Source organism: Ochotona curzoniae, unplaced genomic scaffold (genome assembly GCF_017591425.1).
Source record: "Ochotona curzoniae isolate NIBS_2020 unplaced genomic scaffold, NIBS_Ocur_1.0 contig_3432, whole genome shotgun sequence".
NCBI lineage: Eukaryota > Metazoa > Chordata > Mammalia > Lagomorpha > Ochotonidae > Ochotona > Ochotona curzoniae.
Genome location: NW_024465859.1, coordinates 1,805,545 through 1,822,877, shown reverse-complemented (window position 1 = coordinate 1,822,877; position 17,333 = coordinate 1,805,545). Strand labels below are relative to the sequence as shown.

Here is a 17,333-nt window from a genome sequence, read left to right as displayed (position 1 = left end):
ATGTATGTCATAAATACAATTTTAAAAGCATAATGATGCTCTCTATCCTCTCTCTCTCTCTCCCTCCCTCCCTTCCACTTTTTTCTTTCCCTCTGCCACCCACCCCTCTTGTTCTCCTTTTCTTATTTTCTTTTAATTTTTATAATAACATACTTTAAATTTACTTGACAGTCACAACTTTATTCCTCCACTAAAAGCATTCAATCAGTAGCAAACAGAAAAAGCACTGTAATAAGGCAAGAAGAGAATCTCAAGATTTAGTTAATGCCATTCACCAAGTATCTCTATTACTGGACCCTGCAGGCATGTGATAGGATGCATTTCTTCATATCTTCGTAGTTAAATGGGACTAAGAATAATTCTTGTCAGCAAGTTAGGAGTGGAAGTGATAGTGTCACTCCCTAGCCAGAACAAATGATGGTTGGTGAAAGGACTCTTAGGTTATCTTTTCTTTCTCTTAGTGACTAGGGATATTTATAGCAATGGACACTCCATTAGCCTGTATCCCAAAGAAACTATGATAAGCAGAGTGCTACTGTGGTCAGTCACAGCCAAACTGCATAAGCAAGGAACAAATTTGCTGCTGCATGTCATTTATGCTTAGGGCTGTTTGTTATTGTAAAATATCTTATGGCAACAAGCACATCATCCTAAATACTCTCACACATATTATGTCAGCTGATGTTCAAAACAACTTAAAGGTATGACAGACAGGAGCAATATTTTTAAGAAGATGGGAATGTACCCAAGGTCAAGTAGTCTTTGTTCTATTTTATTTCCTCTGAGAGATTCCTACTAATGACTATACTATCTGTTCCAGGTAGTATTCTAAATAGTTAAGATGTAGTAGAGAACAGGAGAAAATAGTTTGCTTTCTAGTGAAGACATGTTCAACAAAATCATGTATAACTAAGAAAAATTCCAGATAATGATAAGTACTATTTGGAGAGTTACAATGAGGTGGCTATTTATACTAATCACAAAATTCTTACCGGAATTTATCATTTTTAAACTGGATCTAAATCACAAGAAAATACCTTAAGAAAGATAGTAAAACAAAAAGATTTTTAGGAACGGTAATAGTTAAAACAAAAGTCTTCACTGAGAAACTAGGCTTCTTTTTTTTTTCTCCCGATGATTTATATATTAATTTGGACAGAGACAAAGAGAGCATGAGTAAAGAGAGAGTCTTTCACCCATTGGTTCATTCCTACATGGCAGGAAGAGCCACACCTGAGCCAGGTCAAAGCCAAGGGCAGGGAGTTTTCCCAGGCCATTAGCAGAAATTAAATCAGAAACAAGCAGCCGAGATTCAAACTGGGGCCCATACGCAATGGTGACTTTTCAGGCAGCAGTTTTTACATACTATGCTACAGTAATGGCTCTAAGAAATAGATTGTTAAACAGAGAAAAAGACAAGATGAAGTGGCCACTTTATAATGGGGAGGGAGGGAATTGACACAAATAGGCATAGTAAAGAGGTACAGGGCAACATCACATTGGGCTATGTATAAAAATAAAATGCATACATTTGATTTTCTGTGCATTCAGATACATGTAAACGAAGTTCATGGACAACCTGGATAAATGTACAGCAAGACAGTGAGGATTAAAGTGTTTACAGAGGTGAGGAAGAAGTGCAAGGAAAGTAAACATAGGCAATTCCTGGAGACAAGGAACTGTGGAAAAAAAAAAGCAGAAAATGTGGAAGCAAATAAGGAGATGTGGGATTAAAAAAAAAAAGACTTTTAAAAGAAAGAAAAAAAAATTATCTGTTAGAATCTGTGGAAGCCCGAAGCCCTCATCAAGGCTTCTGGAATTTCTAAATGGAGGCAGTAGTGCTAGAGCAGTTAAGTGTGTATTGAAGAGCATATGCTGGGGGAAGGGCAGTAGAAAACTCTGGAAAGGTTACTTTCAAATGGTCACATCCACCTGTGAGGGATGAAACACTTGCATCACGTGTGCTGCCTACCATGCTAACATGTGTTTTTTTCCTGCAGGGCACGTCTTAATCAGCATTCATAGTGAGTAGACACTGCCAAAGGTTTGAGAAAGATTCTCACGGTACACACTCTAATAAAACAATGGCAAAATCTCACTTCAATTGCCCTCCAAAAATCTTTCAGTTTCACTTGCAATGAATACTTTCCATAGTTTTGTAGGGTTTTTTTTTTGTTTGTTTTGTTTTTTTGTCCTCCATAGCACCCAGCTTTCTGTGATCTGACCAAATTATTTTATCCCTTCTTATCTTTTTCTCTTTTGTACAATGTTAGGTTTTCTGTTCCTTCTCTGGTAAAACACACCACACATACACACACTCAGTATTAATATACATGCTTTTCTTGCACAGCTATTAGTGCTTGGGTGTCCACAATAAGCATACCTGCTATTCCAAACAATGCAATGCTCATTCAAAAAATCATTCTACAGGCAATTTTTAAGTTAATACATATGTCATCTAATTCTATATATAATCTGCCAAGCAAAGCACCCCCTTTTAATGAACACTTAACAAGAACCAGCCCTGCCTTCCTCAGTGAATAAGACATGCAGATCAACTGATAATTCAAACAGACCTTCCACACAGCAGGACCTTCATGAAAGTGTCCTTTTTGAAGTTAGATGCTTAGATAGTCACAGGGTTCTTCTAATCTTAATTATAAATAATTTTTAAATACTACATTTACTATAAGGAACCAAAGGGATAGTCACTAAAATTGCATAGGATTTTAGATGTGCCTTAAGTTCTAAAAGTTTTGGCCCTAAAATATTTTGATTCCAGCATTCAAATACAGTTATGCAATTTTTCTTATGTTCTCTAATAATCTTATTATACAAAAGATACATAAATGATATTTGGCCTTACATGATCCTCAAAAACATACGTCAGCGTTCTCCAGTGATTCACCTGAGGAACAGTAATCCTTGACTACACAATAACAAATGCAAGGTTATTTAGATATTCTAACCTGCTTTATCTGAGAAGAAGGGCCTGAGCCTTTTTTCTACCAATAATTTACTGTTCATTGTGTGCATGTACATGACTGAAGTACAAACATAATATACACAAAATAAAATGCCTCCACTACACTGGCAATGGTCACCCAAGGACAATAACCAACTGTCCTTGGGCCCGGTGACTGGAGGGAAAATGTGGAAAACTGGCAACAAATATATATTAATCAAAACAGTCTTGATAATCCCTCATGTGCTCTTCCCTGACTGCCAAGTACAGCTGCCACTTCTCTAAATATAAATTTTGCTTCCCTTGAAGTACATTTTCTTATATACAAAACACCTCACCATGGTAAAGTGAAATGGTCTGAGTTGGGGGGCCTGTTAAGGCTATGACACTGCTGACACACAGGAAACTGATATTCCAAATGAACATCAGTTCCTGTCCCAGTGCACTTCATGGTTAATGGCCTTAGAAAGAGCAAAGATGGCCCAAGTACTTGGGTTCCTCCCACCCATACAGGAAAGCCCGTTGAAGCTCCTATTCCTGGTGTTACTCTGGGGCAGCCATAGCCCAGTCCTGTCATTGGTGGGCATCTGAGGAGTAAACCAGAGAATGGAAGATCTCACCCTCTGCACATGGATGTATATATTTATGTGTGTAAATGTGTCTGTTTTCCTCTCCCTCTGTAAGTATTTCTTTCAAATAAATAAATAAATCATTTGTTTTTGAAAGGAAACAGTATCTGATTGTATTTTCAAAATTGATACCTCTAACCTCCCTTAGTGTACGATAAGCAACTGGAATTTCAATTCCATTTCACACACTCATGAATGCATATGCACAGGCAGAACATCTGAGAGTGGAAATCAATTAACCAAGTAAATGTTTCCTTTTTGTTATTTTTTCTAAAAATACAAGGGTGAAATAATGAAAGAGAAAACTAAGAATAATACTTGTGCATACTTAGGGCAGCCACCCAGACATGGTACAAAGAATACACGAACCAGAAAATATCAGTGCACCTTAATACTCACCTGTGCAAGAGAAATCATCCACACGAATGTATCCTGGAACACAGTCACAGCGATACAGGCCAGGCAGGTTGATACACACAGTATTGGCATGACAGTAATGCATCTTTGCAGCACACTCATCAATATCTGAAGGAGGTAAAAAGAAGTAATAGCACGAGTTAAATGACTGGACTGCAGTGCAATTATCTTGTGACGAGAGTACAAAAGGAAATGCCCATTCAAGTCAAGAGAAAAAACAAGACACATTGCACAAAAGCTTAAGTACAAATTCAGCTGGTGTGTTAGAGAGTCCACCCTGAGCTTAAAGAACTTTTAGAAAATGCATAATGAGACACAACAGTTAAGAATCCAAGTGTAGGAATGCTCAAACTACAATTATTAATTTTTCATGAAGAAGGATATGCTCTTTAAATATCTAAAATCAAGAAGTTCTTTATCTACTGAGATTATATAAATAAATACTTGTGGACATTTACAGTACAAGGTGCAGCTTTTATTAGCAAATCAAGAGAATCAAGCCCCTCCCCGTGTGTCAGACTAAGTTATGCCTTAATCCATGTGTTACAAAATCACAGTCTAGCCAGTTTCTTCCAGGCTCTACTGTGAATACTGACGGTAGCTGCTAGCTAATACAAATCAAAGTCTTTTATCCCTTGACCTGAGGACCTATCCTATGTGATAGACTAGAGGGCTGATTCAACGAAAGATGTCATTCTCTTCAGAGCGGAGTACAGAGGGTAACCTGCTTTCTCACTGAAATTTGTGTTAAGGATTAAAATAACGTATAACCTTAAGTAGAGTTTAGTTTTTTCTGAAAGTCTTAGTTTCAAAAAAGAATTATGTTTATTTTATTTAGACTGCTTATGTGTGAAGGTTAAAGAAAGGGAGGAGGATATAAGCACAGCATGGGAATCCAAGATCAGGAAAAAACTAGAGCTCTAGTTCCATATCCTCTCATTACTAGGATATGGAGTGCATTCAAACGCTCTGCAAGAACCAGTATCTTTATCAGTTTGCCCTGATGATCATTTCTGAACCAAATGCTTTCTATCTTTAAATTAATTGCTTAATTTAATTCACATTCAAAGTATAAATACTACCTTCATTTTAAAGTCTAGGAAATAGAGAGTTTTAATATCTGTCACAAAGTCATCTTATTAAAAAGCACTAGATGTTATTTTCTTATTCACAATGATTTACTGCACAAATGCACCATGAAAATGATGATTAGTCAAATAAAGTGTTTCCATTAAGATAACCATGGAAGTTCTACAACCTTTCCTGCAGAGAAACCAAGGATAGGAGCGCCTGTACTGACTCACTATAAAGCTCATCCTTTGCTTTTTATTGTAGGTTGATTTGTTCACTAATAAAACAACCCGAAATCACATCTGATTCTTCTGGTGCTAAAAATTTGTCAGCCTGTAAATAAAAGTTATTATTGGGTAATTGAAGTCTTAGAATTGAAGCCCATAGTTATCAAGACTTCCATAACTAAGATATAAAAGCAAAGCAGAAGAAATGGTGAGTTAATTGAGGCAATCAAGAAGTTCCCACATAACAGTCTCCATCTCAGAGACTGTTTGTTGGGGAGCCCAACCTTCAGCAAGCATTCTGATAGAGGCAAGGAATGATTACATCAAGGGTGCTAGAAACTGAGAAGAAACTAGGACAAGGAGTCACAATGTGGTGTTATGATTTTAAAAGTGATTTACTTATATGTGATTATAACGTGTTTGGTATGATCACAGGTGGATACAATAAATCACTGAAGCCATGCATGAGCACTCCAAGAGAAGATGGATATTAGAGGAGACTGATTGCTATTAATGGTGCTACTTCTAGACAGAAAAATTGTACTTGTACATGCTCTCCTAATGTAATCATGGCTTTGAGACTGAGCATGATATCTGAATAGGAGATTGTCATTTCCAGGTAGGAAGAAGAGGGCCAGCATTTGTCTCATCACATTTTCTTATTTCTGTTTTAGAAATCCTGGAGATATTCAGTCTGGGAGTGTGGGTGAGGAGCAAACCATCAGACAACATAATGAACATGCTGCACGAGCTGAAAATATACTCTTCATTTTAGCCACTGAGCACCCATGGGTGCTACTAAGATCGATTATGAAGGGCAACTCAAAGTAGGAAAATAAACTTGATCTTTAAAGAAAAACAGCACTTCATCATGGAAAGACCAAAGCTGGGAAGATTGAAAGGATAATGTAAAGTTTTTAATTTTTGCACAATAGGAAAGGTTAAAATAATTTAATCATGAACTTTGATGGAATATCAATCATCCCTTACTGGGTCCTTCTCTCCAAAGCCGAACAGAACATCAGGTAAAATGTACTCCAAGTTGTAGCAAGGATGTGAGATCACATACTACGGGAAGATGACCTACTGTGAGAGAAATAATACTTCTTTTGAGATCTAAAATAACATTAGAGAAACAACATTCTAGACTAAGAACATCTGAGAAGGTGAAGTTAGTTGAAGAAGTTTTGCTTATTTGAAATGAAACTGGAATGACAGGCTCAGGCCAGATCCTGCTGGGCTTTGTAGACCAAGTGAAAGAGTCTTTAAACAGGGTCAGGACACAATCAAATTTTGGTTTTTAAAATATTGCAACTGTAGTAAAGACAGCCGATTATAGCGGAACAGGATGAAAGCTAAACATATTGATGTTTTGTTCACAAATATACAGTCACTGAACTTCATCTCACTCTGCTAGAATACCCAACTACTCTTTACGATAAGAAACTAGCCAGGGCTTGTGCTAAAGGCAATTCAATCTTCAGTCCAAGGGTCACAGCTGCCAACCAGGTTGATGACTGCAATGAACGGTTCCCTGCTATGGCTCTTTGCACACTCCTCTTCTAGAAAATTTTTACTCATTCACTTAAATCACTGCGTAACTGCTGAGATGCCTCTGCCTCATCTAGATCTGAAGAAGTTACCTGGCCATAACAAACTTACTTTGATTCAAGCCAGTCAAGCTACCCCCTAATGTCTAATGTTTCTAAGATACTGAATAAAAATATTTTCAAAAACGAGATGAGCAAATGGTTAAGAAACCCCACCACGAATTCATTACAGCCCTTTCCATAAGTTATCCAGAACCCTATGTCATACTGATTTAAGTTTATATCTGTGATGATTTCAGCTCTCACATATCTATTCATTTTGTGGTCCAGTCAACAAAAAGCACCATATGAAGACAAAGAAACTGAAAAACATGTCAGAAAATTAAATTACCATACTCTTAGCTTTGTTGCTTATCACTTATCTTATAGCTACATGATATAAAATCTACCTTGAAGAGGTTGGGAAGGAAGAAGGAAAATGGTTTATCCAGCTGAATCTCTTGAGACAAGAAGAGTCAAAAAAAAAATGGATTTGCAAATTCCATGGTTTTAGAATGGAGAGGAGAAATGGAGTTTGCCACTCTCAGGAAAGATGCAACCCAATAAGAGGCTCAACAGTGCTTCAAAAGCAAATCTGAATCAAATTCAAATTAAAATCTTCATCAAGTGATATCCTGAGAAAACAATTGTCAGAAATATCCAACAACCAAGACTTGGAAAATGAGTCCCAAAATATGCTACGTTTTGTTTGCAGACAAAAGACTCTTAAAGGCAATGAATAATTTTTAAAAATTAAGTCCACACACTGCACCCGCGTGGGAGACCCAGAAGAGGCTCCTGGCTTCGGATCGGCATAGTATCGGCCCGTTGTGCTCACTTGGGGAGTGAATCATCGGACGGAAGATCTTCCTCTCTGTATCTCCTCTCTGTATATCCGCCTTTCCAATAAAAAATAATAAAAATAAATCTTTAAAAAAAAAAATTAAGTCCACAATAAAAGAATGAACTGACATTGAGAGAGAAATTGAGGAGTCCAAACAGCAAGGATTCTAGCTTCTAGAAGGAGAGTCTGATATACTTACTATTGATAAAAGTGCTCTACTTAAAGCAAACATCCAGGCAATGTGATACCCTCTAAAATAATATTCTCCAAAATCCAGAAAGCAAAAAAAGCAAAGCTTGACTTTGAATTTCAAGATAAATTTTGAACACATTCAATTCCATGCTCAAGCTGAAGGGCCAAGTCAGCCTTGAATGCTTTCTAGGAAGAACCAGTTAAACTGACAGCTACTGAAAGGCTGAATTCATTTCAAAAGCACATTGTTGGGCGATATAAAGAAGAATAACAATTTGATAGTGAATAGCCACAATAGCACTAAGGCCAATCCGCAGGACCTGGTAAATAGTAAATGCTTGTCATTTTTGTGTATCAAGCATTATACTAGGGACTCAGTATGAAACATTTCATCATTCCATGTAGCCTTCTTGACAATTCTAAAAAACTAAGGGCCCTCACAACATGGTGAAAACACTAAGGCTTCAGCATAATTAGGTCAGTTGCCCACAACACAAAATTAGCAAAAAAAAAAAAAAAAAAAAAAAAAAGAAGGTTGAACTCAATCAATCTGATTTTAAATTGGCATTGCTTATCTTGTGCAACTTCTAAAGCACACTTAATATTTCAATGCTATGATTATGTTAAACATAATTAAGGTTGGAATGTGTATGGAAAGAAACAGATCACCAACTTGAATGTCTGCATGAAATACCATTCAGGACATTTGTTCTGGTATTTCACTTTGTTAAGATGACAGTGCTGCCCCATGCATCACTGCTTCCTTGGCTCTTTAAATCAAATTCTAACATTTTCACACTTTAGACACCAGTGACCCAAGGTCCCAAAACAAGCAGCAGCATTTTGCTCCCAGCTGAACACACAGCTTGATAAAAACCTCTCTTTTGGGCTGCAAAAGACTACTAAATACATTCCATAGGATTAGAAACTAGTGACAAAAGGTCTGGGTTCTTTTAAAACTATATATTTTTAGAGAAACATGTATAAACCCTATTGCAATATAATTCATCTTGAATACAATGCAACTCAAAAATTTGTGATTCATTCATGTAAACTGCTTATTGGGTTTGAATATTAGAATGCATCTCCACTGGTCTGCTGAAATAATAAAACTATATATGATTTATGTTCCCAGGATGGTGAAGTAATGTGTTTGTTTTACAAAGGTAATAATAAGAACTTAAAAGTGAAAACTGCTGTGTCATAATGATTCTTTGTATAGCATTATACTTCATCTTCGTGAGAGTTTAAACACAGACTTTAAAATGGCATCATTGTTATTCAATTAGAACTCAAGTTCTTGATACATAGGAAGCAGATTCAAGAAATTATTTTAATGATTTATCTGGTCTACCTAAACTGGTTACAGAAGAATTTGCTACAGAAATACAATGCAGAGAGATACAGACCCAAGGAAAGAAAACATTCTTATTGTTATATACGTGGGTAGTGGAGTAACAGATGGACAGTCTCTCTCCGTACCCCTCTCCCCATCTGTACTTCTCTACCTCTCTCTACCTCTCAAAAAAAGAAGAAAATATACTTCAGTGAACCGAGAGGGGGACAGACAAAGATACGAGGGAAGAATGAAAGGGGACAGGAGACAAAGAAGAAACTTTTAAAAACAGAAAGAAAAAAAAAATGAAGGGAGACAAAGAAAGAGAGCCTGTCAATGTCAGCAGGGTTAGATGAAGCCAAGAAGATGCAGCTCTCATTATATGGAGTAATACTCTTAGAAGAAGTACAAATTACCATGTTCTTACTGTTACTCATCCATCCTAAGAAAATGTGGTTATCTGCAAGCCACAAAGAGAGAGCGTCCTCATAAAATCCTGACCAGGTTGGCAGCTTGATGTTACTTTTCTAAATTTCTAAGCTATGTAAAAAGGGTGTTTTTTTTTTTGTCATTTAAGCCACTCAGTCAATGATATTTTGAAAACCTGAGTCGGCTAACATAATAACATTTTAAGATTCCCAGTTTTCTGGTGAAATGGGTCTTTTACATCATCTACTAAAATACACACCAAATGAATGCTGCCTGCCAGGTCAAATATTTGCAGATTAAAAATTCAAATTACCTTTTGGTCATCCTGCGGATAGTAAAGAAATCTTCTCAGACAGAGTTAAATGCACACTAACATGCGAGTTTGATTATTGAATTGCTGACAATTTTTAAAGTATTCTCCATATAAAGCTATGTCAGATGTTTTGAAATTCACGTTAAGATGTTTTTTTTTCCCCCTGCTGGGCTCAATTTCAAAATCAAACACTGCCATAAAGTAACATATCTTTCAGTGCCATTGGGGAATCACTGCGTATCAAATTTGAGCTGACATGGGAAAAGCAACATAAGACACCTCTGATGACTTTCTTCCTTGCCTGATCTTTCTGACCTTCAAAAGGAACTATACATAACCTAGTACTAAGTATTTGTAAGCAAAGGAACACGCTGAGGAAAAGGTGATTAATTCATTCTTGGCCTCAGGCTGTTCTGCAATCTATCTGAATCTATCAGTGTCTGCACGTTACTTTCCTTGATGGTGCTGACAAAACCAGTGAGGACTTCCAAACAAGTCCAAGCTATCCTCATGAGCTGCGATTTATTTGGATTAACGAACTCCCTGACAAAATAACAGCTACAATTGTCTTTGGCCTTTCCTACAAGTAGGTAAGGAAATCCAAAGGTTTTAGGAGGCTGCTAAATTCCAAAAACAGTAAACATCAATGAACAAAGATCAATGACATAGGGTCTTTGCTTGCATAGAACCTGTACTAATCCAGCAGAGAAAGACACATAAGCATGGGCCTCTTAAGTAAGACCCAGATCCTGTTTAAGAAATATAAGGCCATTCTGGTGAAGGGAATGGGGGAAGGTTTCCCCATGAATGTTATTTGATTTGAGTCTTGTGAGGGCAAGAAACATATCTTCCAAAAATGTTACAGGCCTTTCCTTACCACTTGACTTCATTAGATGGCTACTGTTCCACATTATCGAGACAAGGGAGTCAGATAAAAGTGGATTTGAGGGATGTTGTCTATGTCCTCTTAACATATGGTTGCTAACATTCTGTTTAATACTAGGTAACATTTTTTGATCCTTATTTTGCACTAGGAATGGTTTTAAGTAATTTATACATGCCAATTCATTTCATCTTGATAAGGATGACATAGGTAGGCACAAAGGTTCAACAGTGGGAAGGTGCAACACAGAATTTCAATCCCTGCCATCTCTTTTGACTATGCAAGGCCACCAAAGCCTCCTCCTTCTTGAGTAGTAGTTACTTATAAATACTGGGCCAAATTACCCATTCATGATTCTCTTCAACTACAATAAAGTGAATATGTTTCAGTCTTATAAAACGAGTGGTTTTGTACTGCAGGTTTTGATCTGATTCTCTATAGCATCAAATTAGCCAGCAATTAAATATCAGACTCCGAATTACAAAAACAAGTGCCTGTGGACCTATGAGCTGGTAGTTAATGAACACTATGTGGGTTCGATAAAACCACTTCCTGTTTTCCACAACCTATATGATGAATGATGATCAGACAAAAGCATTCAGGAAAACAATCCACTTCTTCATGCATTTCCCCTTGTGGAGAGATTCCTTGGCTAAACTAAGTTCCTTGAACTGAAATTCATTTTAACCCCAGTTCCAAATTTTTGTACATCTCATCGAAACCATTTAGCCTAATATGAAAACCATGACACATTTAAGCTAGCCTTTACAAATCTAAAGAATTACGCAATATGATTACTAATAAAAGACAAAAGGGAACACAGGGAGAGAAGAGCCAAATCTTAAACATAGAATGATGACTCACAACTCACTTTCATTGTCAATACAGTGTAAAAGTGAGAAGGAAAATACCATCTAAAAAGTGTAATACAGAAGAGAATTCATTGCTAGTCCCATAAGATGGATATACAATAACTATTTTAAATGGGAGAAACTTAAAAAAATAGGGATAGGTAGATTTTTAAATAACTTTTTAAAGTAAAGAACATTTCATAATTTACTAATTTAGTCCATATTATAACCTTTGAACGATGTACTTTTTTTAGCAATTCAAGTCTACAAATGTGGAAAATGATAGCTGGAGGAGTGATGCAACTTTAAAAGTGAATAAAAATGGATACAGGTGTGGTTTTGATTAAGAAATTTTTGTTATTATGGAGGTTTATAGATCTTAAAAGGGCCATGTCACACGGAAAGTATATCATTTGCAATTAAAAATTTATGGCAGAGTAATAAGGAGAAAATATTTACTAGATCCTTTGGAGAGACAATAAAGGAAAAAAAGTCAAAGAATACTGTACTCTACTAAATTGCATATAGCTTAGAAAAACAGCATAGAAAATAGAACTAAGCAGTGTTGTTTGGGGAAAGCAGGAGCTCAGGCTTTCTCCCTGCGGTTGGATCAAAGAGGGCGAAGATCAATCTATCTTTTGTCTATCTTAAATAATCCTGCAAAAAACATGAATATATATGTATCTGTTCAAATTCTGAGTTTTAACCACTTTGTGTATATAAATGGCAAAATCTTTTGAAATCCCTGAATATAGCAGTTCTTCAAAACAGCTCATGGACAAATTTTTGCACAAAGGTAACCTTATTTTCAAAGTCCATCCTCCACGAACTTTTAAAAAAGGATTTGCTTATTGCTTCTTCATGTAGTTACTGAAAGGCATAGTGACAGAGAGGGAGATAGAGAGATCCTCCCTCTGTTGGTTCATGACCCGTATGGCCTCAACACCCAGCTGTGAAGCATGCTAAAGCCAGGAGTCAGGATCTCCACCCAGATCTTTCACGTGGGTGACAGAAGCTCCAGCACTTCAGCTGCCTTCTCCTGCTCTCTCAAGTGCATGATCAAGGACCTGAATTAGAAATAGAGCAGCAACTGCAAACAACAGTTTATAATGGAATTGTTTTTAACAACCAAATTTACATAATTTCTCTTCTGGGTGAAAGGATTTAGAAAAGATCTGGGTAGTGGCTGCATAGTATTACAAATTGAGTTAATACCACTGAACTGTCCATCTAAAATGACAAATTTTATATTGCACATGATTTATCACAATTTGTAAAAAAATAAATCCATTGTAAAACAATGATTCACACCTTTTAAATGGATAACTTGCATAATATGTAAACTATATCTCATAAAGCTATTTAAAAATTAAGAGACCAATCCTAGGCTTCATTTCTGCTTTCTAGTTAAAAGGTTGGAGAAAACATGTAAACCACTGAGCAGCTGAAAGCTAGATAGAAAAATACATGTAAGAACAAAAAATATGACAGCTCTCAAACCATCCCACTGCTGCTTTTTCTTAGCTGTCACTCAGAGAAGTTACTTATTGCTCAGCTTGAGTTTCCACACGTTGTGAAGATAATCTTGTGGGAATAACACCTCCCTTGGGATCTTAGTCCTTACTAATTGTCCTGAGCACCTCTTCTCCATTTTTTTCTGTTCTACAAAGCTGTTCTTGACAGGCTGCCAGCCCTTTCTTTGCTCTCTGGTCAACCTCGGGGACCTAAGCCAAAACCAGTGTCTCTTCAGGTTAGCATACTCACGTGTAAGGGCTCACCCTGACACAATCACAGAGTTGGTCAATGTGAGCCCCTTCACACAAGATGAGCTGAGAAAGTCATTCACTTGCTGCTCACCCGGATGCTCCTGCTACCTCCTGCTCATGCAAACTGGCTTTTATTTTCACCTGCTGAAGACCAGCTGTGCTGTCTCAGAAGAGGAGATGGAGTGACAACTGACATGCCTGAGACATGTATGTATGTGACATTATTTATCTTTGTCCTATATTTTGTGAAAGAAATAAAAAATCTCAAGTTTATGCTTTTTGAGTGTTAGCTTTCCTTACAAGTGAAAAAAAAAAAAGAATTGGCCAAGATGAACTGGTTTCTGCTATAGTAAATCAATAGAAACATTTTTGGAAAAATAAATCAAAAATATCCATTTGTATAATAACTGAATTTTCTGGAGATACTTATCTCCCTTCTTTTAGAAAATGTCTGAGAGCTGCAAACAAACTTTTATTCTTAGAATATGATCCATATTTCCATCTATATCTCAATCTAAGGATGTGGAAAGAGATAGAATTGGGTGATATTTACTATCAAATCCTGACTTAACAAATATGACTGGAGCAAAAAGCTGGAGAAGGGAAACATGACAAGTGTTCAATCCACGATAATTTCTTCCTCCTCCTCATAGATCTATGCCCCTTGAGCATTTAGGCCCTTGGAACACCTGTTTCAAACCGGAGATACTTTTACTAAATATCTCCAGGCCTCCCTCAAAAATTCCCTTAGAAACTTCCATTGTCTTCCCCCATATTGCTCTATGATTTCAGATGGGGTGGGACATTGACAGGAAAGTTTACAATAGTGCTCACCTTTAGGGGTTAACAGTGGTCTAAACAGGCAAGAACACTGACATTTTCAAAGCATTTTAGATGAAACACACATGGAAAGCTCCAAGGAGGTAAGAATCAATTACTTAGGACACCCTGCAGCATAAGCTATCCTTACATAAATGACAAATAAGGAGGGGATAAGAAATGGTAAGGAAAGTATTTCCTAGACAAAAGATTACCCTAGGAAAGATGCTGTGGAAGAATTAGCTCCAGAGGTAAACCTGACTTCCCAGAACTGAAATGTGGAGTAAGCAGCCACAATTCCAGAAGCCAGGAGGAAGGTGAGCCCAGGTCAGATAGGGCCATGTCTTGAGCTTCCTGCTAAGGAGGGCAAACTTTACTCTGAAGACACTGAGGATACATGTTCTACACTAAAATACAAAGTGCCTGAGAGTAGAACCATTTCTGGAGAAGAGAAGGGGATTAAAAACATTTTTACATTATTCTTATTTAAAAACTAACATAAGTACCTGTGTTCAGAAGAGCACTGTTTGCATAGTTCATCATTGTATAGTTGTCAAGGGATGCATGAACTAGTCTAGAATTCTTAAAATGTTTTCACTTAAAGAATGATAGGATCACTGATACCTTTTAAAACTCATTCAGGGAGTGCTGTGGAGGACAGATCTTACAAATAGGAGGGCACGAGCAACCACTTAAGAAACAGTACTGTTAGAAGGAGGTAAGAAGTCTGGCTGCAGTGAGTTCATGAGCAAAGTAAGAGCCAAGGAGCAGGGAGGTTCTATCTAAAAATTAGTCTGTCTTAATTTATGATTTTAACATACAATGGCAAATGATTGCAAGGTTAAAAGCATACATAATTAAGTAGTGTGGAAATGAAAATTTCAGTTCCAAAGGTAAAAATATTCAAGGTTGGACTTAAGCCCAGAATGATGGCACAGCTTAGCACTGTGATAACATCTGAGCAACTAAGTCCTGAAAAACCTCAATGAACAAAAGGGAATGGCAAGGAGATTTTTTTGCTGATAGTGATAGAGACGTTGGGAGGTGTTGGGAGCAGACGGTGAGGACTTGACCATGAAAAGAGTTTTGTAGAATGCTCTAGATTCAACAAAGCAATCTTTGCTGCCTGTGTAGGCCCATGTATATTGGGTAGTACGGAAAAAGCAGCTACTGAAGATCAGTGTCCTGAGAGGAGTTTAGGAAGCAGAAGAGATAGAGGGATGTACTGTGAAGAGTTTGAAGATGCAGGGAGCATTCATTTACAAAGTGATACGGGATTTGATAATACAATGTAGTAGGAACAAAAAGTGCGTGCAGAGAGAATAATCAACCAAAAAGAAAAACAACAAATACTTGTCTATAATGTCTAGAAGAGGACAACTCATAAAAAGGCTTGGCAGTTTGAGGTATGGAGAAAGATAATTAAGATGGGAGGCAATGTGTTCTCAGCAGGCCCAGGGAATGAAATAAAATGAGATAAAATGAAAGGCCTGAGGAAGCAGGCAGTCCCTGTTTCAGCAGACAAGTTACAGACCAAACTGAAAGTGAGAGTCCACTCTACCCAAGGAAGAGGCATATCTACTGAAGAATAGTCCATGGCAACAAGCTAAATCCCAATGAATCCAGTCCATGGCAAAAGAAGGACTTGTAGTTACCAAGACAACCCCTAGACTTGCCTCTGGCGTCTTGTTGTGGCCCCTAACTCCACTTCTGTGAATCAACTGCCTCATACAGCTCAAGAGAACTGTCTCCTTCTCTTGTCAAATCCAATGACTTCACATTTACATCAGGGAAATAAACATATTCTACAGCTCAGCCTCGGACTCCTACTCCCTTAACCCCTGAGCAACATTAAACATTTATCAGCACACCACTGTGTGACTCACCTTTTCCCGGTATCTCAAGGGAAACAAGGCTTATTTCTACTCACTTCTTTCATCATGTACATTCTCATCCTGGAGAATACATCTGAAGTATTTTTTTTAAAGTATTCTGTCTTCCTATCTACTGTCATTGCATTTGTCTCCCTTGGTACTTTGTTCAGCCCTCTTACTTAGAATCTACCATCATAGGAGAGTCTTATCTCCTACTTTTTTGTAAAGTTACCTTCCATAAAGCTAAAATGTGTGATCCTTTGTGTTCCCTCTAATGATCTGAGCTTTTCAAATATAGAAGCTGTGTTATATTTACGTGCCCTCAACATCTAGCACACACAGAACCTAATGTGAAATAGGCCATACGAAAACAAGTGATCGAGGATGAAGAGTAGCTCATGGATGAGTCAATGATAAACATGGAAATGAATGAGAACTAAGAGGGATATCATATATTTTACAAATCAGAATTAGAAGCATGGCTACACAACAGTTTGCTACAGTTTTTAAACCCATTGAAAATTTACATATATTTGGCTTCTAAATGTGAAAATGAATCTCCATGGCCTATTAACTTCTTATCTATGCTTCTGTGCACTTCCTCTCACCTGTAAAAATAACCCTATTTATTCATGAAGTACCCTTACATAACTGAGTTATTTAAACCAGACTTACAGGAAGGTCAGTTTTCAAATAGTTGGAAATATCAAATAGTTGGAAATTGTCTCCAACAATGCCTTGAGGCCCGCTTCTAAGCTGTTTCAAGGGTTAGCTAAAATTTGCTGACTGAGGATCAGTGTTGTTGGTCAGTAATTTATGCCACTACTTGTAACACTAGCATCCCACAGCACAGTACTGACTGGTTCAAATCCTGGATACTCTCCTTCTGAGCAGGGTACTCACGAATGCACCTAGGAAAGTAGTAGAAGAGGACACAAATCCTTGGAACTCTACTACCATCATAGGAATCCAAATGGAGTTCCAAGAATTCTGGCTTCAGCCCAAACAAGCCATTGCATACATCTCCAGAACAGGTCTTTACAGCACTGGATTATCTGTCAGAGAAGATAGTTAAAAATGGACACCTGATTCTGCCTAAGGTAAAGAACATGTCATATAAAACTGGAT

General features: G+C 37.2%; 1 protein-coding gene across 3 annotated transcripts in view; it reads right to left on the bottom strand.

Annotated features, from left to right (window-relative positions):
- Positions 1–17,333, bottom strand: part of NELL1 (neural EGFL like 1) — an 824,967-nt gene that overhangs the window by 414,839 nt on the left and 392,795 nt on the right. For all 3 annotated transcript variants that reach the window (XM_040980278.1, XM_040980279.1, XM_040980280.1), the window contains one exon: positions 3,994–4,119. In XM_040980278.1, the coding sequence (XP_040836212.1) occupies positions 3,994–4,119 (126 nt within the window). The remainder of the gene's footprint in view (positions 1–3,993; positions 4,120–17,333) is intronic.